This window comes from Chamaea fasciata, unplaced genomic scaffold, assembly GCF_029207755.1.
Source record: "Chamaea fasciata isolate MVZ Bird 193981 ecotype frontalis unplaced genomic scaffold, bChaFas1.0.hap1 SCAF_7, whole genome shotgun sequence".
Classification (NCBI taxonomy): domain Eukaryota; kingdom Metazoa; phylum Chordata; class Aves; order Passeriformes; family Sylviidae; genus Chamaea; species Chamaea fasciata.
The window spans coordinates 15,698,285-15,721,217 of record NW_027094092.1 but is presented as its reverse complement, the minus strand read 5'-3'; the positions used below and the strand labels follow the sequence as shown (position 1 = coordinate 15,721,217).

Below are 22,933 nucleotides of genomic sequence, written 5' to 3'. Positions count from 1 at the left end.
CCCCTCCGGACCACACTGCCCTTGCCCTGGGTGATGGATGCCCAGTGGGGAGGGAGGAGATGTGGACAATTTGTTTTCTTGCTTAAACAGAACTCTCTCTCATAATCATAGTGAAGGAGGGGAGGCAACAGCTCTTGGCAAAGCAACTCACACTAAGTGCACTTCACTAGAAATGTTTATATTCTGCTGCTGAAAAATTCACTGAGCGTGGCAGTCGTGTGGTGTGGTGCTGGCAGAGCCAAGCTGGATATTGTGCCCTGAGCCAGGTCCCAGACAGGGTGGGCCTGGGCGTGTCACCAGCTCATAGCTATTTCATCTTCAAGGACAGGTGTATAGCTGGGGTTGGCATCTCTGAGTAGTGTCACAGGGCAAGTAGGTATAACACAATCATGTGTGATGGGGAGGAAGTCTTTTTATAGTGCCAGCTGTGTTTCAGAAAGGTTCTGGTGAGAGAAGCAAGGATTTTCCCCAAGATCCCATCCCTTCTGGAGCAGACCTCACACAGGGTAGGACCCCTGAGACTGCTAAACTAATTACTAATTGCTTGGAAGGTAACCCTCCCCAAAAACCCGTGCATGTAAGCTTTTCAAAACAGCAGGTGGTATGCTTGCGTAGCACGTGCAGGCGTGCGTGCGTGCGTGTGTGTGTGTGTGTGTGTGTGTGTGTCCAAATGTATTTTTGGGCTGAGGGGGAAGCGAGTGCTTGTCTGAGTAGGTAGAGCCAAATGGCAGGTGATTCAGATGCTACCCCCTATTTCCGGCACCACTCCGGTGGTGTCACTCGAGTCCCCCCGTCTCTTTGTCAGCCAGAGATAGCGGGCTCCAGAGACACCCTCTGTGAAGCCAACGTGCAAAGGGTTAACTGTATTCCCAAGGCAGGTGGGAGCTCAAGTCAGGCTGGGTGATATCGCAGACATGTTATTTGAAAAGCTAAGAAATTGTGGAATTCCTCACCTAATCCAACTTCCCCACAGTTTAAAGAAAACTGCAGTGAAAGATATCACCACAGCCGAGGGAGACCCCCCACGAACCTTTCCCTGCATAATCCATGTGTGGATATAGGCTCCATCAGCCACCTCCTGTGGCACTGGGATTCTAACCTCGGTGCGTGTATTCCTGGCGGAGCTCATGGGATGCACACCCTCAGTGCCTTGAGCTGGAGGTGACTCCCTGCTTGCCTGTGACACTGCTTGTGTGCAAGGCCCTCCCCAGCCCTGTGACAGCCCCTCTGCCTTTATCTGAGCCGTGCTGCTGTGACAGTGATAGCAGAGACCAATTAAAACACCTGCATGAGCAAATGTTCAATGGGACAACACAAAACTTTTTGGAAATAATGCTCTTGACTTCAGCTGGTCCCAGTTTAGGGCACCCCTAATTATGAGAGGTGAGTGTAGTGAGCCCTTGTAACTATGCAAATACCTAGACATGTCTAATGATCAGCAAGTGTAATGACAGTGATGGAAATCATGTCCCTATTCCAAACTTGCCCACCTCTCCTCCCTCCATTTCTCCAGGTGGATCCCTTGCTGAGCCTTCTCAGTCCACCAGGTAAATCTTCCTGTCAAAGAACTTTTTGTTTTGCCTGAAAGTAAGTTGTAGAGATTTTTGTTTAGAATTTTTTTTTCATTAAAGGCAACCATCTCAAATATGTAGAGATCACACGGGTGTTTTTTAGTCAAAACAAGCACAGTAACCACAAGAGGTGCCAGACTGGAACAATCTCTTCTCCATGAACCCAATCCAATGCAGAAAAAAAATAGAAAAGATGCTTTCCAGAGATAGAATGAATTCCTTGTCTCTAAAAAATTCTGCAATGGATAGCAGGCATCCCCTTTCCTTTTAGAGGAAAGTAGCTCTCTCTCTCCAAGAAACCCGAGTGTCCAAGGTGGGGAATTATTTCAGGCCAGACCTGCTGGGTCCCACTCGGGGCTCCTGTCATCGGAGATGATGACTGCCTGCAAGTGCTGATTCCTATGAGCTGCTTCAGTATCCCTTTCTGGGGGAGCTTCACTATTTCCAGTGAGTCAGCCCAGGGGCTTGGGCTCATTTGGGCAGGCTGAGTACTACCCTCACTCACTAATTAACTTACATGAGCATCATTTCATATTTGCCTGAATCACTGGGGTGTCTCAACAGCTCCCATGCCAATCCATTGAAACCCCACTCATGTAAGACAGCAGGTCCTGCCTGCCCTAAGCCAGAACTGTCTTGGGGAGGGCAATATCTCTGGGGATGCCTCCCTAATCCCCCCCCACACAGCAATGCAGTTGGGGTGCAAACCCACTCGGGTGGCTGATGCTTCGTGGCCGCTTTCTCCCACCCACCGCCACCCCCGCCGTTCCCAGAGACCCACATGAGAGCAGTAATAGCACTGTTGGGGTATACAAAGTAAAGGATGACTCACTGCTAAGCCTTTGCTCCCACCTTCAGGAGGCAACCAGATAGGGAGTAATCTCCTGGGGAAGGGGGGTGGAATTTAAGTCAGACTGATTTTTTTTTTTTTTTCCTGAAAACCTTTCATTTAGTCTAAACAACCAGCTTGGGATGTTGGCACTTGGCTTTTAAATTAAGCATGCTTTTCTGGGCATGATTCTTCCAGGATAGCAATGGCTGGAGCCATGTTCTGGTCGTCAGAGTAGAAACAGTCCCAGATCCCTGCAATAAAATGGAAAACAGCCCTTGAGCTTCAGTAACTGCTTTGAAGGGTCTGTCCTTGCTGATGGGTAACTCATGGGGTGTGAGATCCAGGGAATGGTGATAGTTTACAAGTGGGCTACATGACCTGCACAAGGCCACCGAGAAAACTGGGGCTGAGGAAGCCACTTCCACCACGCTTGGAGGGTTTTGGTGGTGGTTCCCATCTTTGGGGCTTCTCTTATCCCTGCCACTACCGCTATGGCCTTTGGTTACCAGCATGCCAGCTTCTATGTCCTACCTCTATCTGCCCATTGATTTCCAGCACCAGGATTGATCCTGTGGTGCTGTGCAAGACCATCTGATGGGGCAAGAACCTCCTGAGGTCTTAAGCCCAGACGGTGGATGGAGCTCCCTTGCAGGCAGCAGCATCTCTGCATCCCAAATCCAGCTGCTCCAGGCACAGAGCTAGCTGTGGGGTGGGCGGTGGAGGTACAGGAGGCTGCAAGAGCCACTCAGACCAAACAGAGTGGGCCACGTAGTGTGGGCGCTTCACTTGGTTCCACCTGGCTGTGCTCTACCTGGCTCCAATGTTCAACACTTGCCTGAGAAGACACCACTGACACACATTTACCCAAACAGCACCAGCTTTCCCACTTGCCTCTTCTCTGGTGTGGCCACAGCAGAGGTTGTGGAGAGTCAGTCTACCAGACACAGCCTTTTTCATGATACAAGCTGCTCCAGGGCTCTCTGACAGACAACCCTCTCCCCCATGGGCTGTTCCTGAACTCTGCCACCCTTCTGCCATTTGTGACTTTGTCAGGAAGGTAAAGTAAAGTGTGCAAGCCAGGATCCCAGATGGAGTGAGGAAGAACAGCTCTGCTGTGTAGCTGGAAGATCTGCAGCCCTGACAAGAGGTGTCTGTCAGGAAAGCCCTAGGGTGTTGAACCTCACTGTGCCCCAGTGAGTGCCCAAGCTGGAGCCCACATTTCTGCTGGGCTGCCCAGAGGATGCACCCTTTGGCATTCAGATATGGTCGAATAAAATGGTTTGCAGCACAGGTTGCAGGGGCAGGGTGTGGCAGTCAGGGGGAAAGGCACCACACCAGAGCTCCTGCCACCCTGCAGGATGGAGTTTTCTCCTGCTTCTGCACCAGCCATCAGGTGTTGTCAAAAAGTGGATTTGCAGTAGCACATGTGGAAGATATTACTGACTAAGATTGATTTTAGAGGGCTGCTCATACCTAAAATGGATTTACTGACAGCTTGGTTGTTCTTGCTGCCTTTGAGTTAATCATAATAAAAGTCAAAATGAATCACTGCTTGAGCCATTTTGCATTGCCTTTTCTCCCTATTCCTTCATTGAACCTATCACAGGATTGGCCCTTCCATCTTCATGAAGGCTTCCCAGTCCTTTGAATGAGACAGGCTCAGCTTTGGAAGGAGTCATCCACATCACAAGCATGTGTTGCCTTTCCTCTCAGATTTATTTTGAGTATCTGTAAGCTGGAAATACAAGGCTGTCTTGGGTCAAGGCACCTTCACCTACAATCTGGGACCAACTCACAGCACCTGACAGAGTTGATGGGACAGACAGTGTCTTCTACTGCAGAGCTGCATGAGATTTCTCCTGACCAGGGAGAAAGATTGAATTGGAAGGCAACTGCATAGCATTTCCTTCCTATGGATTTATTCTCCTCATTTGATCCTGGCATTGAGAAGGGAATAGTAAGGTCAACAGATTGCCTGGGCTGGGGGCAGGGTTCACTGCCCCATCTCAGCTGTAATAACAGGGTATGGCTGCAAAAGGGAGGGGTTTCAAGCAGAGACCTTCTCTGGCCTTGGCTCCGTTCCACAGAACATGTGTCATCTTCCATTGATTCAAATCCTACAGATCTTCTCTGTTGACAACTGGACTATCCCTCTGAGTAGTTGCCTCTTGCTCACCAAACACCAGTCCAGATGGGCTTAACATCACCTTCTAGGCCTTAAATCTCAGAAGGCATTTGGCCACTGTGCACCATCAGGACTCTTCTCAGAACCACCATCTTGGTTGCCACCAAGTCTTTCTCAACTTTTTTTTTTTTTTTTCTTTTTTTTCTTTTTTTCTTTCAGATATGTGGAGCAAGCTTCCTTGCTCTCCAGTAGCAAAGCAGATTTCAGGCAGGTCAGGTCATTTCTGCTGCTCTTTTCTGCTTCTTCCCCAAGCTCCCGACTTCCTTTCATCCCTGATGCATTTAGTGGTGAAAATGTGTCCCATTGTCCTTTATCAGGTTTGCAATAGGGTTCACATGCAGTGTTAATCAGCCGGCGGTGGTGCTCACCATGCACAACACCTTCCTAACACTCAGTGCTAGGCTTTCCCCACTTAAACCTCACCCTGCAAGTGATTTAATAGAATTTATCTCATCCACATCAGAATCCTCTCATGGGTTTGTCCTAACACAATCCAGAGACACCTGACTTCCTTACACTGCTTTTAGTTATTGATCTGCTTAGAGACGAGTTGCAAAATTGCCCATTGGCGCTTGAAACGCCTTCATTTAAAAATCTGGGGAATCCACGTGGCTAGGAAGGGACCAGGCATGAGCCTTTGATGGTGTGCATTTGGGAAACAAATTATATTTCTAATATTGTGTGTGAGTGGAGAGGCCCCATCGCCACTGAGGCATTTATTGGAGAATAATTTAGACCCTTTCCCTAATAAAAGGGACTGTTTTGGATATTGCCAAATTCACTAAATTGATACAAATTGCTCTGTTTCGCCTAAAATCAAATGAAGATCTGCTTAAAATGTTTGTTTGGTGGGCAGAGCCAAGCCTTAGCTTCCCTTAACTCCCAGCCCACAGTCTACCTCCTGATTCCAGCACCTACGTGAGGCACAAGGAGAATTGCTTTGGAAATAAAATGCCATAGGAGTGATTCCTTGCTAATTGAGATGCACCAATAACTTCATCTGGAAAACCCAAAGCCCAAAGTTAAGAGCCCAAAGCCAGAACTGAAAGAATGAGGGGGTTTCACTTGGCAGTTTAGAACAGACTCTGCAAAATTCCTCAAGTCTAAGAGGCTCAGGCATGTCTCTCACTGTGGCTCCTCATCTATGGCTCATCCAGTACCCGAGGTTCCCAGGAGGGTTCATGGCAGATCCATTTCCCCATCATCTCCTCAGCTGAGGACCACCAGGGTGGCAGCTGAGCCAGGGAAAACCTCTGTTTCAGCACCCCATCACTCCTACTTTGGGTTTAGTACATTTTCTTGGCGCTTCTCAAGGTATTCCTGCGCATCCTGGAGCTCTGAGCACTCCCTCTGCTGGCTGTAGCATCATTTCATAACCCTCATTAGTGCCTCATCCCCCATGAGGAGATGCTGGCTGGAGTAATGGCTGTCCTCAACAGCAGAATAGCTGGGCAAAGTTGTATCACGACCAAGGATGAGGACCATGATCCCATGAAACGTGATGTGTGGGGTGAAGATTTGAGCACCAGCCCTGTGACAAAGTTGGGCATGGAGAAGTCCTAGTTTGAAACTTGAATGTTTCCATTCAGGATATATATCTATGCTCTGGCATCCCTTCAGTGCCAGGACGAGCCACAAGAGCCCAGGGTGTTGTTGCACCGGGTGTTCTTTGCAGCTGGAGGTTATTGCAGACCTCAGCCTTGATCTGCTCAAAAAGGTGATTTGTGACCTGAAAACACAGGCCCATGCAACTCAAAATGGGTCATAGATCCCTGCTGTATCACAGGAAATATTGGGCAGAGTGCACAGAAAGGAGGTGGACTGCAGGGTGACAGTGAGCTGGTGCTGAGGGTGCCCTGGAATGTGAGAGTGAGGTTGGCAGTCCCAGCTCCAAGGAGGTTAAGAAAGGCAACCAAAATCTTCCTTGAGGGAATACCAGATTTAAACAAGGAGAAGAGCAAGGGCAGCATTGGCAACCCAGCCCATCATCCCTGCAGGTCTCTGGCCATGCCAGGAGCGGCCTGTGGGTTGAGGGGCAGTTTGTTTTCATTGTTCCAGCCGTCTCCTTGCTGCCCCAGCCCTGCTGGCCCCATGGCCTTGGTGCAAAGCATTACTCCAGCATCACATCTCCAGTGAGTTTTTTCTCCAACACGGTCTGTATTTATTCAGTTTTTCTCACCTGCTTTTGCGGGTCCCCGGTGGCCGTGTCACCGTGCCCTGACCTAGACGGTGGTGCCGGGCAGCTGCAGGCAGGGGTGTGGGATCCAGTTGTGGGCTGACCTGCGCTCCATCCCCTGGCAGCAGCTGGGACTGCAGGAGAAGGGAAAGCCCTCGCAGGAATCTGGCTTTAACAGATTCCCAACATTTTTGTGTTGCCCTATTTCAGTGACAGAGCCACGGATAATTGCTTTGCTCTGAACAGATATGTGAAACCTCGGGATCTTTTCCAGGTTGTGAGGACTGTGAAGCCCAACAGGAGAGGATGAATTCCTCAGGAAAGGTTCCAGAAACTAGAACTGCATGCAGGCTAAAGGGAGAAATTGGGAGGTTAAAGTCTTTTTGGAGATGAAGAAGACAGTGATGTGAGGTTGTCATGGTACAAGGCAACTGGCTTGAAAGTCGCTCCCAGTCCTGTGCTCTTAAATGGGATGCACAGAGAAATGGGGCAGTCAAAGCAAAAGCTCCACAGGGTGAGGAAGGGCAAGCATCTGGAGAATGATATCCGGGCTCTGTAGTCAAAACCATAAAGGAGAAACGGGCATGATGTCAGTGCTCAGTGCTGCTCACTGTTCCTGGGGTGAGGTCAGGGATCTGGCAGGGCAAAAGAGCTGCTGCTGGAGGAGTGTTTAACAAGAGGGACTTCAGCCTATGGTAGTCCTCCCACAGGCTTAAGGCGTAAGCCAGGCTGAGCCAGATGACCCCTCTGCACTCTGGATGCAGGGGCTGAAGGGTGACCTTGTCCCCTCCCTGTCACACCTGAGAGAAGAACCCATGTTTTGGTGAGCCAAAACACTGTGGCAGCACAGGCTTGCACATTGAACACCTGCCTCAGAACATCTGCACCAGGACTAGGACTGAAAAATGACCTGTCCACATTTCATCAGAATTTCATGGGGGCTGGTTTTTTTCCTTATTTGGGGTTGAAATTCATTATTTTGGGACAAGGTGCCAGCTTTTGGAAAAATATGGCCAGGTTTAGGCTGCAGACACACTGAAAAAAAGCAATTTCAGAAGCAGGAGAGGAGCAGGGTGTGGTGTGCAACCTGGGCTTGCTTTGACAAGGTGATGGTCTTTTTTACTTGCTGATTTCTTTTTTTTGCCACTGAAATCAGTAGAAGCCCAGGGGCCAGGACAGCATTTATTTGGGATAAGTTTTAAAAATCTCCCAAAACACATAGGAAAAGCTGTGAAACTTGGGTGTGCAAGACCTGCTGGCAGGCAAGTCTGCAGAGCCAGGACCCTGCTGGGTCTCAGTCTCCAAAGTGGAGGAGGTTTCTGATAAGGGGAAAAAAGGGTAGAATTTTTTCCATTGAAACTTCCACAGAATGGTTTATCGTCAGTGTAGGGTGGGTGGTGTCATTTATATTTGATTTTCCGTTTTCTGATTAGAAAAGAGGAAGCTGCATTATTTTCTGACAAAAAGTTACATTTCAGAAGTTGGCAGTTATGTAAAACACCCCCACTGCCAAAATCCAGCATTACAAAGCCCAAACGACAACAACCTGGAAATCAAAAGCCAAATTTGTTTTTGTTATCCATTTTCTTCCAAAATCTGAAAACATTTGTGAGAAATTTTAGTGTGAGCAACTACATGCATTCTGGAGATCCTGGCAATTCTGGCATGTACCAGGCATGAAAATAAATAAATAAACAAAGTGGCATTTTGTCTGTTTCTGCAACAGAAAGGAGGTTGGAGGAGTTCAGGAGGTTTGTCCACCTTTTCTTGACAGTCCTGAAGACGACTGGGAATGGAGGGAAAGGATTGAGGGATGGAGGGAAATGATTGAGGCTCAGATCATTTCCTTGTGTACTCCTGTGCTTCACTTCCCGTTATTGTCCTGGATCTGCTCCTGCCTGCTCTGCCCAACAGGACTGGGGGCATGTGAGAGCCAGCCTGGCATTGGGCTTGGAAAAAAACAGCCTCCTTCCTCCCCACAGCATGCAGGAATAATTCTGCCAGAGACAATGTGCTGGCAGTGACTTTCCAGATCAATTTATAGCCTAACCTAAAGTTTTCTTCCTGTCCAGAGTGAAAGGAGAAAAAAGAAGGACTGTTTTTTGTTCAAGATAGGCGTCTTTGGTGAGATTGGTCTAAACCAGAGTAAATTTGAGGTCTTAACATTGAATTTGCTCAGTGCATGCTTTCCAGCTCAAGTCATTGCTGCAAGTCTCTTATTAGGGATCACTCTGCAGATAAGGAGAGAGGCTGTAAGCAGGTTTAAAATTTCCTAAAATACTGATAAGATGGTTAAAAAGAAATAAATCCCAGAGTATAGTCTGACTATTTCTTAAAGTGAACCTCTTAAGTTCCCAGAGTGACAGAGAGTTCTCTATCTGTGGTTTCCCGGAAAGGAAATAATACAGTCGGATTAGCTCCGGGAAAGTGTCAGCCTTCCCTTCCTCTCCAGATAAGCTGGAGCAGCAGAGCCCATCCGGCAACCTGGGGGACATGATCTGCCACCCGATCACCTAGGACCCCAATGGCCAGTGCCCTGCAGAGGCTCCCCTCCATTCCCATTCCTGTGCACATCATTCCCCTTTCCTCGAAACTGTAGCGCTGCCCTTTTGGACGAGAGTTTGTGCACGTGGCAGACAGGGGCAACTTTGGTCTCCTTTCTTTTCTAGGCAGTGTTAACAACTCAGCAGCCCAAAGAATTTGCCTTGCAATCCCCTCTGCGGCTCAGCTTTCTATTCTCTATTCAACAGCATGAATGAGCCGAAGCCTTTATTTGCATTCTCTTCAAATTGCCCTCCACCACGAGCATGAGACCTTTGGAAGTTTGTTGCAAGAGTAGCAGAGCCAAGATATTTTAGTCAGGCATGATGCCCCACCGCTACCGCAAAAATCACTTCAGAGCAACTGCTGAGTCAGAATAAAGGGGACTGGATGCATTTGCTTCCCAAAGATCACAATGCAAAGCCTGGCAAGAGGAGAAGGAGGGAGGGAGGTCAGTGGATGCAGCATTCCCTGTCCTTGAATCATCTCTCCTGCAGGAATTTGTAAGATCTGGCATCTCCAAAGCAAATCTGAGAACAGGGAATGGCCTGGGCAAGGGCACAAGGATTTGCAGGAGGTTTATAAAGGAATTTCATCCTGGACCACCATTAAAGACGTCAGGAAGGACCTTAAGGACGCTCACTCTTGGGTTTTGGTGGGGTAGGGGGCTAAAGCTGCCTGCCCTGCCACAGCACAGGGTCAGGAAGCCAGCAGCATCACGTTTGCAAGCCAGGGAGCCATGTGCTCCGTTGTGGAAAATGCGCAGGGTTGCCTTCAGGCTTTCTTCCCCGGAGTTCCAGAAAAACTCTTCCCTGGAGTTCCAGAAAAAGTTCTCCTTTGGTCTTCACCTTACTGCAGATTTTAAAAAGTAAAGAGCTGGCCCTTTATGTTATTTTCCATTTGGGAAAGCAAAAGTGTAGAACTTTTTTCTTTTAGGTTTTCTACAGTTTTAAAATCAATGCATTATTTTCTCCTGCACCTCCTGGAGAGCAGTGTAGCACACTGTATGCCACTCATCTCCAGGACACCTCTTGCTTTGGGGAGGAAGGAAGCAACAGCACCTGTATGTGCTCTGCAGAGAGCTCAGATATCTTGGGTCCCTGAAGTGGACATAGGGACATCTATCTCTCTCTTGTCACCTTCTGGAATCTTTCAGTAGGAGCAAAAACCTCCACCCTTGGGTAGCCCAGAGCCTGGTGGTTGGCTTGTGGTCTTGGGCAATTGGATGCAAAAGATGAAGATCAGGCACCTGGACCTTCTATGTCCCTTCCTTCTTTCAAATCCTGCCTTGCTAAAACCAGTTCAGTCCTGCGGGGTGTGCTGATCTTGATGAATCAACATTTTCCAGCAGAAAAAGTGGCATTTGCAATTTCCCAACAAGTCTTAATTGAGAGCATTCAGAAAAAGAAAACAAACAAAGGATCAGACCAAACAATGGCAGAGGGCAGGAAATGAGCTGGGCATCTCTGAAGAGCTGTCCTCACCTGAGAAGAGCATTGCTGCCCGGGCAGGAGTGCCAGCAGATAGGCAGGGCTGTGCCAGATGGAGAAACCACTGTGGCTGGATGTCTGTTCCCTCAAGAGCATCCAAGCAGACCTGAACATCTGCCTTGGGTGTATCTCCTGGACGGATGGGATTGCTGGTGCTTGGCTGCATGCCTGAATATGTTGGTGGCCTTACAATGAGAAATAACTCAGCTTTTTTTTTTTTTCTTCCCAGTAACACTTGTCGTGATCTCATGGTTCCCCAGGACGGGTTGGAGAATTGCTTTGAGGGAGTCCCCTCTAGAAACCACTGGAGCGATACACTGTGAGGTTTGATGGGAGCCGAGTAGCTCGGGAACAGAATACATCTTGCTGTGCTTTCATAACCACATGATTTTGGCCCGAAGCTGCTTGTCACAGTTGAAAGCTCTACTGCTGGGAATATTCAGTGAGGCCCAGCAGAAAGGGTGTTGGAGAGGGATGAAAAGGTGATGAGGGAGAGCAGGACTGGCTGAGTAGTACTGCAACACTGGTGTGGCACCTGCAGGAGGAGGCCTCTGTCTTGGGCTTTTGGCTGCATCAAGGGAATTTGTATGGAAGGTCACCACTGGGTATCATGAGATTTCAGATTTCATTTTTTATGTCTGTATCTTCTTTTCAGCAGCTCCTCCAGCTGCTCTTCCAGCCTTTCAGTTTGTCGTGGTTTGGCCAGTTTTGTGCTTGTGATAGGATCGGGAGTAATGCATCCTGGCAGGGATGAGATGGCAGCTTCCATCTGTGCAGCTCCACTGGAGGCAGTCGGAACTGGTTTGGGAAATGAGGCTGTTAAAACCACAGGCTCCTCTCAGACCAACTTTCGAAATCTGTCACCAGCAAAATGCAGCCATGGCTGCTGCTGCTGTCACCTCTGCCAGGCTGAGCCCATCCCACAGAGCCCCTCTGCCTGGCTTTCAGTAGACTGCCACAGGAGTCCCTCGGCAGAGGGAACACAGCCTTTCCCTACACTCTGGGACACTCTTGCCAGCTGGCACTTCTGGGCAGATTTTCCTCACAGAAAGGGGCAATTTTGGTACCAGATACTTGAAAGAGGTTTGCAGCATCAGGAGAAAGGATACTGCCCAGCACATGGCCAAGAGATTCAGAACTCCTTCTGGATTAAACCCACTTTCAGTACATGGCTTGTCATATCCTTGTGTACAACAAGCACATCCCACAGCAGGGACTCTCCCTGGGCTGCCCACAAGCAGAAATAGGAACTAGACACACTTTCTGAATTGGCCATGGTGGTCATCCATGATTTTTCTGAGTACAATGAATAGGTGACATAATTCTTTGCTTAATCTTTACTGTTTCCATTATGTAGCTGAGGAAGTTCGGTCTCCAGCTGCCTGGCTATATTTGGGCTGTGAACTGCAGGAAGTTGACCAGCATGACATTGTTACAGATGTAATGTTTCCCTAGCAAGAGAAGTCTTGTTCAAACCTCTCTGCCTTCTCCTTCTCCAAGCGCTGGACGTGCAGGATGCTCCATATGCCTGCTCCAAAGCTGTGTAATACCCCTCCCCTCCCTCACTCCCATGGAGTTCAGTCATGTGGCAGAAGGATAATCTAAAGTGATGGCTGAAAACTGCCTTACCCAAGCATGGACACTGACACTCTAAAGCAGACAAAAAGATGTGGACACACGAACCAGCGCAGTCCTTCCAATAGATCCACAACATTTATTCAATTGCTTTGAAGGTGCAGTAGCATAAGTGCATGTTTCTGCCCAGGGCCCATGAGCTCCCCAGCGCCAGCCCTGCTGCTAATTGCAGTAGTTTTCCAGCTGGTAGAGGGAGCAGGTGTTGTGGCAGCATTGCTCAACGATCCCTCTCTTCACTTTCTCAAACTCCTCCTGCTGGAAAGGCAGCTCTCCCAACTCACCATGCAAGGGACCGCTCACTGCTAGGGAAGAAGGAGAGAAGTTGTGGGACATCACACCGCATCAGCCCTGGCTCTTGAGCCCTGAAGATTCCCCCCCTTAGCAGGCACCAGATTTTTGATCCAGTGTTGGTTGGAAAATGGGAAGGAAGTTGCACAGGTTTCCCTGGGTTGATGCTTCCTGTAGCACCTTCAGGCTCCCTGTTTCCTCTCCTCAAAAAATCCTGTGGTGTTCAGAAGATGCCAAGCTGAGTGGCTGTCAGCAGTGTGAGGGATAAAGGGATACAGGGGCTTTATTGGGGAAGCTGTGTGGAGAAGGGAAATCCTGCACCCTCCCTGGGGTGAGCAACTAGTAAGTGCGATGATAAAATGGGATTGTCTGCTCTGTAGAGAAGAGTTTGGGACTGCAGAGCCCTTTAGGCAGTTAGCCAGTCATCTGGGAGCCTGGGCAGACAACTGGGATATTCGTAGGATTGTGGGGACAGTCCAGTTCTGCAGCTGGGTGCATTTCCCAGCTGTTCCTGAACAGCCTGATTCAGTTGGCTGCCTGGATATAGCCCCAAGCTGACAGCAAAAGCATTTGTGTGTGTCTGTGTTCACAGCTGGGGGCAAGTTTTTAGAAGCAATGATGAATTAGGGTATTTGGACACAGATAATACTCAACAGAATATCTTATTTGCTGGTGAGAACGTGAAAACTTGTGCACAGATCTGTTCAGGTTTTAGTTGCCCAATGAAAATATGGAAAATGGTAAATAAATCAGTGAGATTTTCTGGCAGGAGGAAAACAGCCCTTAACAACAAAGAGAAAATGCCTGGAAAGTGAGAATGAGATGTGGTTTCTAGGGCAATACAAGTACAGTACAAGATGCAAAATCCCCGAGCTCCCAAAGCGTGAGTCAATGAACAAGGCACAAGAGAAACACAAAATCATTATTCTAGTGTGCTAGAAGGGAAATTTGGGAAAAAATTTGTCCAATTTAAAGTAGAAGAGGAAATAGCTAGTCAATGTTTTGTGATTTACTTGTCTCCATCCTTCAAGCCAGCTGTGAGCAGACTGTAAACATAACCAGATTGTGTGACAAAGAGGTGGTGGCTCAGGCAAAACTGAAAAGAAAGAATCCTCAAAAGAAGGATAGAAAGAAGTAGAAAATTCTCAAATACTTGCATTCTGGGTGGCACGATGAAAATTTGCTGTACAGTATTTAGGTAATTTGGCTAATGAAACCTCCAACACATTTGTGGTGGTCTCCAGAAATGAATAATCAGAGAATGGAGCAAATGACATCCCAAACAAATCATGGCAACCCCTCTACTAGGGCATTATCTTGTTTCACCTTACAAAGACCCCGAAGACTGTTTCACAGGATGGTTACATACACAGGAGAGGGAATTGGATATGGATGAAAACAGTAGGTGATGGGAAGAGAAATGGTGGGAGACATGTATTGTAGTCAGGGGATGGTAAGTAAAGGTCGATCTTGAAACAAGAGGATTGAAATGGATGCAGTTTGGACAGGGGTCTCTCCTTCATCTATTCATAGTCTCGATTAGAAGCTTGGAAGACAGAATGTTCAATGTGCTTCTCCAGGCCTCACCAGTCAGCAAAGATCTGGACAAATGCAGAATTGCATGTTTAGAGATCTAGAAAATATGACCTAGGAAGGCAGTAGGGTTGTGTAGCTGAGGAAAGGTGAAAACTAGGTATGGGAACAGGCCTCAAATATTTTGAAAAGCAATCATAAAGATGAAAGGATTGGGCTCTTCCCCATGTCCACTATTGAGAAGACAAGAAATAATTTACAGCAGGGGATGCTCAAGTTAGATATTGGGAAGAAACACTCAAGAAGAAGGCCAGTTAAGCTTGGCAATGGGCTGCTCCAGAAGGCAGAAGAAGCTTTCTCTCTGGAGGTTTTTATGAATGTACCAGACAAACATGGCTAGGAAATAAAATGGGGAAAACTGATCCTGTCTTAGGGCAGAAAGAGGCTTCTTGAGACCCTCCCACCTTTATTTTCTATGAATACTCCCAGACTGGTGTAACAGCCACACAAAGAAACAGACGAGTTTGAGCTTTCAGGCACAATTCTTTTTGCCTCATAAATCCTCTCTCCCTGCCTGCCCTCCTGTCAGCCTTTTCAACCTGCAGAGCTTTTCACTGGCAATGTGATGCTGTTGGTATGCCGAAGGTATTCCTGGCATTCCCCGTGAAGGACATTCCTGGTGTCCCTGTCGAAGAGGGGCAGTTGCTGCATCTCTCACCGCACAGCACGCCACGGCTTTCACCGTCAGCCCCACTCACCCAGAGGCTGTTCCACATCCCGCCGAGCCTTGGGCTGGTAGAAGAAGCCCCGCTCCCCACACACCAGGTACAGAGCCTCCACCAGGTGGGAACCGCAGAGGTGCTGGTTGACAGCCCCGTGGCTGCTCCCAGGGCCGGACAGGGCCAGGAGGGCCAGCAGGGGCAGCGACCGGATCCACAGAGCCATGGCGGGCAGGCTGGGGCCTAGGGTTAAGAGGCAGAGGAGACACAGGGAAATCTAGGAGGTAAAAAATAGGTTGTAATCAAACATCCTGCATCTTTCAGCTCCTCTGGCATGGAAATGAGACCAAAATAGGAGATGGACCTTCTGGTTTGAGAAGGAAGGAGAGTTTTCTGCCACCAGGATTTACAAGTGACATTAAATGACTACTAACTATAACCATGAGTCCATCTTCATGCTTCATCAGTCTCAGGCTCCCCGCTGTTTTGCCTCAAAAGTCTGGCAGAGCCATCCCACCAAGCCATATATCATACCTGCCCTTGAGACCCCTTCATAGGAAAAACCCTGTCTGCCCATTCAGGGGGCTGTAATGTGTGATGATGGCCCAAAACCAGCACAATGTCCTCGAAGACCTGAGGAGGCCTCATTTTCTTGGGTAAACGAGCCACACTTGTTAATGGCTGCTTCATCAACCTAAGAAGACAGGTCTGCACCGCAGATAGAAAGTGAAAGGGAGGCAATCCAACTTACCCAAGAGGTGGCAGCAAGAGGTGGAGAGCAGTTCACTCTGAGGGATGAAGATGGTTGGTAGTAATGTCCCCATTCTCTCTTTCCCATATTTATACACTTCACGTTAGCCCAAGTGACACAAGAGCTACCAAGAGCCCCTCCTCCTTGATGACACTCCAGCCCAAATTTTTGCTACTTGTGCAAATTAATTTCCCTCTGCGTAGCATCCACAGGTCTTTGTGCAAGTTAAGATAGAAGCAACTGTTTGCAGTTTCCATCTCATTTAGTCTGCTCTCTTCACTTCCCCGAAGCTCTGTCCTAAGCCATCAGTGACCCTTTTAGCAGGAGATAATGGTGCTATTACAGCTGCAATGACTACTAATGACACTAATGCCGGCAATAGACACTGTTGGCATTGAGGTGGTTCAACAGCTGTTTCTAAAATGTAAAATTAAAAGCAAACATGTTAATCTGTTTGATTTATATCACCTTGGAAAGTATGCAGCAATGGGACCAAGTGGTTGATGAAATCATGCTACTGTCAGGTGTTAGGAGAAGGAAAACACATTATTGTGCTCAGGCTCACTGGCCACACGGTGCACACTGAGGGACACGCGCCCACAGCTTGGGCAGGGGGAGGAATAACACCTGCATTTTGCAGGAGACCTTGGGTGGTTGTTTTGGCTCAGCACAGCGCCAGAGTTTGAGCATTTGAAATTGTGTCTGTGAAAAAAAAATAAGGCTTTTCCCGTTCTCCCACTGAAGGGCAGGTTCCCTCCTTCACCTGTCCCTTCAAATTTCTGTTTGGGACTAAGCAGAGTAAAAGCTCAGTCTCTGCCATTTGCAGGTGGGACTGCTGAGTGTCTCAGCTCTTCTCTCTGGGGCTCTGTCCAAAATGGTGCCTTCACCACCAAGAAACCTTTCTGGTGAATCCCAGTGAAAACCAGGAGATATCTGATTATCTCCATTCAGGCTGGTAAGTTTGCTTTTAAAAGGACATAGATGGTGGGTCAGCAGTGGTCCGCTGGCTTTTATGGGTCTGATTTTGGCTACAGATCTAGCTCTTGCTCTTTTTCACAACATCCAATTTTTTAGTACCTTTGTGTTCAACTTTTCTGCCACCAATAACGAACTTGTACTTTTTTCTGCTTAAAGTATACTTTCTTTTTCTTTTCTCCTTTTACTTTTTTTCCTGCCTGAAAAGGCCCATTTTAAATGCTGGTGATGAGATCATCTTCAAAATTCCCATTGCTCCAACTTTTGAGACTGCAAGTGCTCAGGACCACTGAGTAGGAGACATTTTCATCTGTTCGAACTGTCTTGCTTGTTTAACTTAGAATAATCCTGATTTCCCATACCCAGGACAGATCAGAGGAAGTTCACCGAAATCAGTGCAAGGCCTTGAGATTTGAACTGGGCCTTTGATTCCTTGAATAGTCAAAGCAATTCCACCCATCAGCCTTTGGGAGGTAGGAAGTGCCAATATGCCCCTGTGAGTGCGAAGTATCATATGTTTGCTAAATGACTGTGATTGCAAAAAGGCTCCTGAGAAGCGCTAAATCTCTGATGAGCACCACAGGGACGGGACCCATTTGCTCAAACGGATGCAAGACAAGGTTATCAGTTACATCCCCTGCCATGTAGGTCTTTCAGCCCCCTGCTAATAAATCCAAGTTGCGATGCTCAACTACAGTTAATAGCATTTCTGCACAATGTGTAACACAATCTCTGCCTCTCTTCCCCTCAAAAAAGATATTGGATGTACTTGGATGACCTAGTGGTATACCCATGGAGAGGAGCTCAGGTTTCAGCAAGATAGGAGTTCAGTGAATTCACCTACTGAGACCTTCTTACTACTGGGTAAAGGTGGGGAATTAGCAGCTACATAGGATAAAACCTGGCATTTTACCCCAACTGAAGTAGGTTGCCAAAGCCAGCAGCAGAAGCCTTGTGTGACTCATGCTTCCTCTGGAGCAGAGACCTTGCACCTGGAATCTCACACAAAGTGGTCAACACTCAGAATTGCTCTACAGATCCCCTTGGCAATCATTTGCCTGCAGTCATCACACTGCTCGAGGTTCAAGGGACCTCACTCAAGTGATTGCCTTGGAAAGGCTCCTGAGCAGGGTGCTCCCCAGGTTAATCACATGCTGAGATTTGCCATTTAGGGCTTTCCTGCTTGCACTTTTGAATGTTACCTGAGCTCACCTGAACTCATGTTTTATTGACAGAGGGATTTTGTAAGGAGACTCCTCCATCCACTATTGTCTCCCTTCTAGGTAGCTTCCTTGACAGACTCTCCCCTTCCCTGAGGCTTACACCACTGATGTCACAAAAATACTGCTTTATTCTGCTTTGAATGTACCATGTTCTTAGCTTGTTTCTTCTCTTACTCTTGGCTAAACCAAATCCTGGAGGTAGCTTCAAAAAGCTCGTGGCATTCCTGCAGCATGCCACAGCAGGGGAAGGGCTGACTGTACCCGAGTGTTCAGGAATTCCTCTTGGCTCACTGTAGTTTGGGTACAGAAATAAGCCAGAAGATTTATTGGAAGGAAAAAAGATATCATGCTGGCTCAACGTTCAGCACAGGCCAATTTTTTTTTCAAAAGTTTCCTACTACGATTTTTTTCCCCTTCCAAAATATGATCACTTTGATTATTTATTGGAAAACGTATTTTCTTACCATAAATGGTCCTCTGGAATATGAAAAATGCTAGCAGTCATATAAATGGATATAAAATGGATACAAACTGCGGAAAGTTTTGTCTTAGAGGGAAAACTCCCATGTCAGCAGTGAACTGAGAGAGGGGGCCAACAGGGGAGCCCATTCCTAGATGGAAAAGCTTATTTCACAGAAAAAAAATCTCTGCTTACTCCTTCCAGGCTGAGCTTCCCTGTGATTTTCATGTCATTAGGCAGTGATGAGCCAAGCACCCATGCATTGTTTCAGCTATGCATGCCTCTTGAGATTCCCCAGATCCTCAGGTCCACATAGGGCTCACTTGGCTGAAGGGTGGGAGTGGCTGGGTGGGAGTGGGCTGCTCCTGCCCTTCAAGCTAAAGCACCTCCAGACGTGACTCAAAACCACCTCCCTTCCTCACATCCCCCCCAAAGCCTGAGCAGTTGCATCAGTGGGAACAAGGTTTAGGCAATCCCCAGTGTCATGTAATCGAGTTTTGCAGTCCGCTGCCAGCACAATAAAATCTTTACTACTGTAGATGTCTTGCATTTTCAAACCCTGTCCTGAAAAAATAACAAGCCTTCTATGGGGGAACTAGTTAACAAGTCTGTGCAAGTTATAGTGATAGCAAAGGTCAGGACTGGAGGCAAGCGAGTTCTCAGCACCAAGGGACCCCAAAATGCCACCCACATCCCCCTTGCTGCTCTGATGTCCTGTGGTTGCTGCCACTCTCCTTCCCATGCCTGCGTGTGCATTGTCCCAGAGGGGTAGCAGGGATCCACACAGCAGTGGCCATGACTCCTCTTCCCTGTGGGGTAAATTCAGTGGCTTTTGAAGCAAATAGCCCCAGTGCTCATCTGTGCTGTGTCAGCAGCCTGCTGCAACACAGCCCAAATCACCCTGAGGGGTCTGCAGTCCCAAAAGCAGGTTTTGGGGGTGACCAGCATCCTTGGTGCTCCCTGTTTCCACGTGGTTTCCAGCTGCTTTATTCCCACTGACGTGTCCACATACATGCACAGTGGCACTGGTGTGAGATGAAGGGCAGAGAGATGAACCTGGCATAGTGGAGGGGGATTAACCCTGAGAATACTTGCAAAGATGCCTGCAAAGGTATGTGGCCTTGGGGAGAGAAGGGGCTGCTACAGCAAAGGGTGAGGCTTTGGCTTATCTGAAGTCACACAGTGAGAGATGCCCTTGCTTCAGAGGGGGCATTGTGCAAACAGAGCAGGGGGATGCTCACTGTGATACAAGTAATCTGTTATGGCTGCTTCCATAAACTAATCCTGGCTGCAGGGCATGTGAGCCACTCCCATTGCCCCACCGGCCACCAGACTCAAGCAAGATGCTCCTGCTGGACTGTGGACTTCACAATTTTCCAGGCTCTTCCAGGTCAGGAACATGGTCCTGTTGCTTACAACACAAAGGATGGGTTTATAAAACAGCAGGGGGTATCCCAAAGCTCAGTGTAACCAACCAGGTCTGACCCATTGGTTCCCACCAGCTCTGGGTTGGCTGCGAAGAGCAGAGAGGACTGTGAGTACAGGCACACCCCTGGAGATGCAGCTCACTGGAAGAAGATGCTCCAGGGAGCAATTCCAAAGAGCCAGTAGCTTTCCTTAGTGAGCAAAGGAGGTTCCCAGGTGTGCTGCAGCTCTGAGAACAGCCTCCTGAGGCATAAACCCTCTGGCCACAGAGTACATAATGCCTTTCACAGGGAAATGGTGCCCTTTGCAAGCCCAGCTCACCAGGGACCACAGAATTTGGAAATTAGTTTGGCTGCACCTTGCTCAAATCCCCCTGGCCTCTGCAGGCTCAAACCTCTCCACAAGTGCAGCTACCCAAGTGAGCTCAACCAAATTTAATGAACTCCAGCGTAAAGCTCCCAAAATCTTTCCCATCCACTTTGGGAAGAGCATATGCAAGGTTATAAATAGAGATGGAAAAAACAGCTATGCTTCTTTTAACCCTATGAAAATATTAACAGCCACATGTTTTTTGAGAAGGTAAAAAAGAAAATAGCACCTAAGAGCTGTTATTAGTTCCTAGAAACAGCTATTAGCAGACACAGCAGAACAAATTAGTTTGTTTATCAATGAGGAGAAGATTAAATCTGTGGCTATTAATGGCCCAAAAGTAATCCTTGGTGGAGATGGAGAAACATTAGAAGAGGTGATGACACCCTGCCAGAGGACAAGTACTGAGAAACAAAAGTAACAAATAACTTCCACTGAGTGGAGGAGCACTGGAAAAGTAGCCTGATCAGCACCAATCTAAAAATACCCATTTTCAGCACTGATACCACGTCTGTCCTTTGTGTCGTCGAGTCCATGAGAACAGAGAGGATCTTGACCCAATCCTCAGGAAGCAGCCGTGAGAGAGAGAGGACACTGAGTCTGTCAGAGAGTTTTCTCCAGTGTCCAGAATTGTAGACACTAAAGTCTCATAGTACCACCACCATGATTTCCACAACAGGTGGCATCACGGGTACCCCGTGGACCTGGAGAAGTCTTGGTAAAATAGAGGAGAGGATGACCTGGTCCTTGGTCACAGTGCTGGAAAGGATGGGCAGATGCAGCAGAAAGTGTCGAATGCTAAAACTGGGTGCTATAAGCAGTTGAAACAGATAGTGGGTAAGAAGGGAAATGCCAAAAAACAAAGGAATGTTTTTTACTGGCTCACACTGGATCTGTCCCAGCTGTAAAGTGGTCTCATGGATTGAAAAGAAATCATTGTGTCACATACTTCTGTGTTTTTCGTCACTGCACTTTGACCTAAAAACCCATTTTTCTCCATGACTTCTGGAGGTGCTGCTTGCTCCTTCACCTTCATGGGGTATACCTCGAGCTTCAGCACTTCAGGTTCCTCCAGCTGGGTTGGGACCTGAGACAGGAGCTGTGATTTTTTCCTCCTTCCCCCTCAGCCCTACAGCATCATCCATGTGGTATTTGGTGTTTTGCTGACTGGCACAGCTCCGTGTCAAAGCACCTTTCCTAACTCTGCATGTGGCAGTGAAAAGAAACCCAGTTCACCGTTGCTCTTGTGAGCTGTGGTTGCTCCCAGGCATCCATCTTCCTGGCATTGTCATTCCTCACTCCCAGGATGCTCCACTGGGGCCAGGAGGTGCCGAGGACTTGCAGCAGGGCTGCCCCCGTTTCTGCTTGTGGTCGGCTGGACCCCTCTGTAGAGTGTTCTGATCTCCCCTGCCAGGGTACAGGAACTCCCAGGTCTGATACCATTAATTATCGCTGGGTAAGTGGATTGTTTTGAGCACTTAAAGCTACTTTAGGGATTTGGATGCACGTCGGTAACTAGCCCATAGGCTTTCCTATGGGTTCCTAGACAAGGAGGTGTAAATCCTGCTGATAAGGTTTGTTAGTGATAGGGGGCTGGGGAGGGGAAGAAGGGGGGCTGTTTGGAGCCAGGCACAGGGATCTCCGGGGCCGGGAGGGTTAAGCCCACTGCTGCAGCCCCCTCCTCCTGCTGGAGAGCCCCTGGCTGGGGGGAGGCACTGGGGTGCTGCGGGCAGTCGGGGTCAGGCTGATTTACAGCAGCAGAGGAACCGGGGCTGTTAATTCAAAGTTGCCGCTTATCGGTGTTTAGAGAGCAAACTCCGATCTGTTGGTTAGCGATTTGGCCTTTGCTGTAAATAGAGGGGCCCCGTGCTTTGCTCTGACATTTTTGTCTTATTATCTTGTCTCAGCCTCCGAGGGAGGTGGGAGAGTTATTTAAGGCTGACCTTAGTGGAAGGAAAATGAACAACTCCCTTACCCCACCCTGTTATTCTCTCACAGTCCTGGGTAACAACTGTTGCATTGAAGTATCTGTGCAAGATACTTAATCCTCCACCATCCCTGAAAATATTTTGTAGATCAACTCACCCTGCTGTGCCCAGAGAAAATAATCACAAAGACACCAAGTAGAACTAATGTCAGGAGTAAAAAAAAAAAAAAAAAAAAAAAAAAAAGATTTTTCTGTCATTATTCCTCCAGAAAAATCAATGACGATGGGCCTTGAATCCATCAGAGAATGGAGTTCGCCACTTAGCCTGTTAAGTTTTGCATCGCTGTAGTTCAGGTTTAATTCAAATCTTTGTATCATGAGTATGAAAAGCAGTTGCTTCTTCCCAAGCAACTAAAGATAAACCTCTGAACACAATATACAGAAACACATATACAGTGGCTGGTTGGAGCTGGAGGGAGTATTTTGGATTTGGGAAAATTTAGATTGAAACCCAAACCCTCTACAGCTCTGGAGTAGAGCATTCAGGAGATGCACGAGGAGTCTGTGTGTGTCACATCCATCCCTGTTGGGGTGTGCATGGTTTTTGGGAGGTTCGCTGTTAACAGAAGTACATATGTGCATGTGCTACAGCTGCCCCTGAGTGATTCACACTTTACACAAGATGTAAAGTGAATTGGTTAAGAGACAGAGGAAGAAATACTCATCCATTTGGAGTACAGCACTTGCTAGACCGAAAAGCATCTAATCTCCAAACGCTTTTTTTATTGACCTGTCACCGCCAGCCCCACCAGCTGCACAATGAGAGTGCTGCA

The 22,933-nt window shown here is 47.9% G+C and overlaps 1 protein-coding gene across 1 annotated transcript; it reads right to left on the bottom strand.

Moving 5' to 3' along the window:
• Positions 1–12,489: 12,489 nt before the first annotated feature.
• Positions 12,490–15,794, bottom strand: INS (insulin). Its single transcript, XM_066186869.1, has 3 exons — positions 15,722–15,794; positions 15,010–15,213; positions 12,490–12,729 (listed from the first exon to the last, which is right to left on the bottom strand). Exons 1-3 carry the CDS (start codon positions 15,792–15,794, stop codon positions 12,593–12,595), a joined length of 414 nt encoding a protein of 137 aa, XP_066042966.1. The 3' UTR covers positions 12,490–12,592.
• Between the last annotated feature and the right edge of the window lie 7,139 nt (positions 15,795–22,933).

Coding starts and splice junctions, on each gene's coding strand:
- INS (XM_066186869.1), bottom strand. CDS start 15,794: ATGGGGACATTACTACCAACCATCTTCATCCCTCAGAGTGAACTGCTC. Junction 15,214..15,721: donor CTCTTGCTGCCACCTCTTGG/GTAAGTTGGATT, acceptor TCTTAACCCTAG/GCCCCAGCCTGCCCGCCATG. Junction 12,730..15,009: donor GGATGTGGAACAGCCTCTGG/GTGAGTGGGGCT, acceptor CTTCCCTAGCAG/TGAGCGGTCCCTTGCATGGT.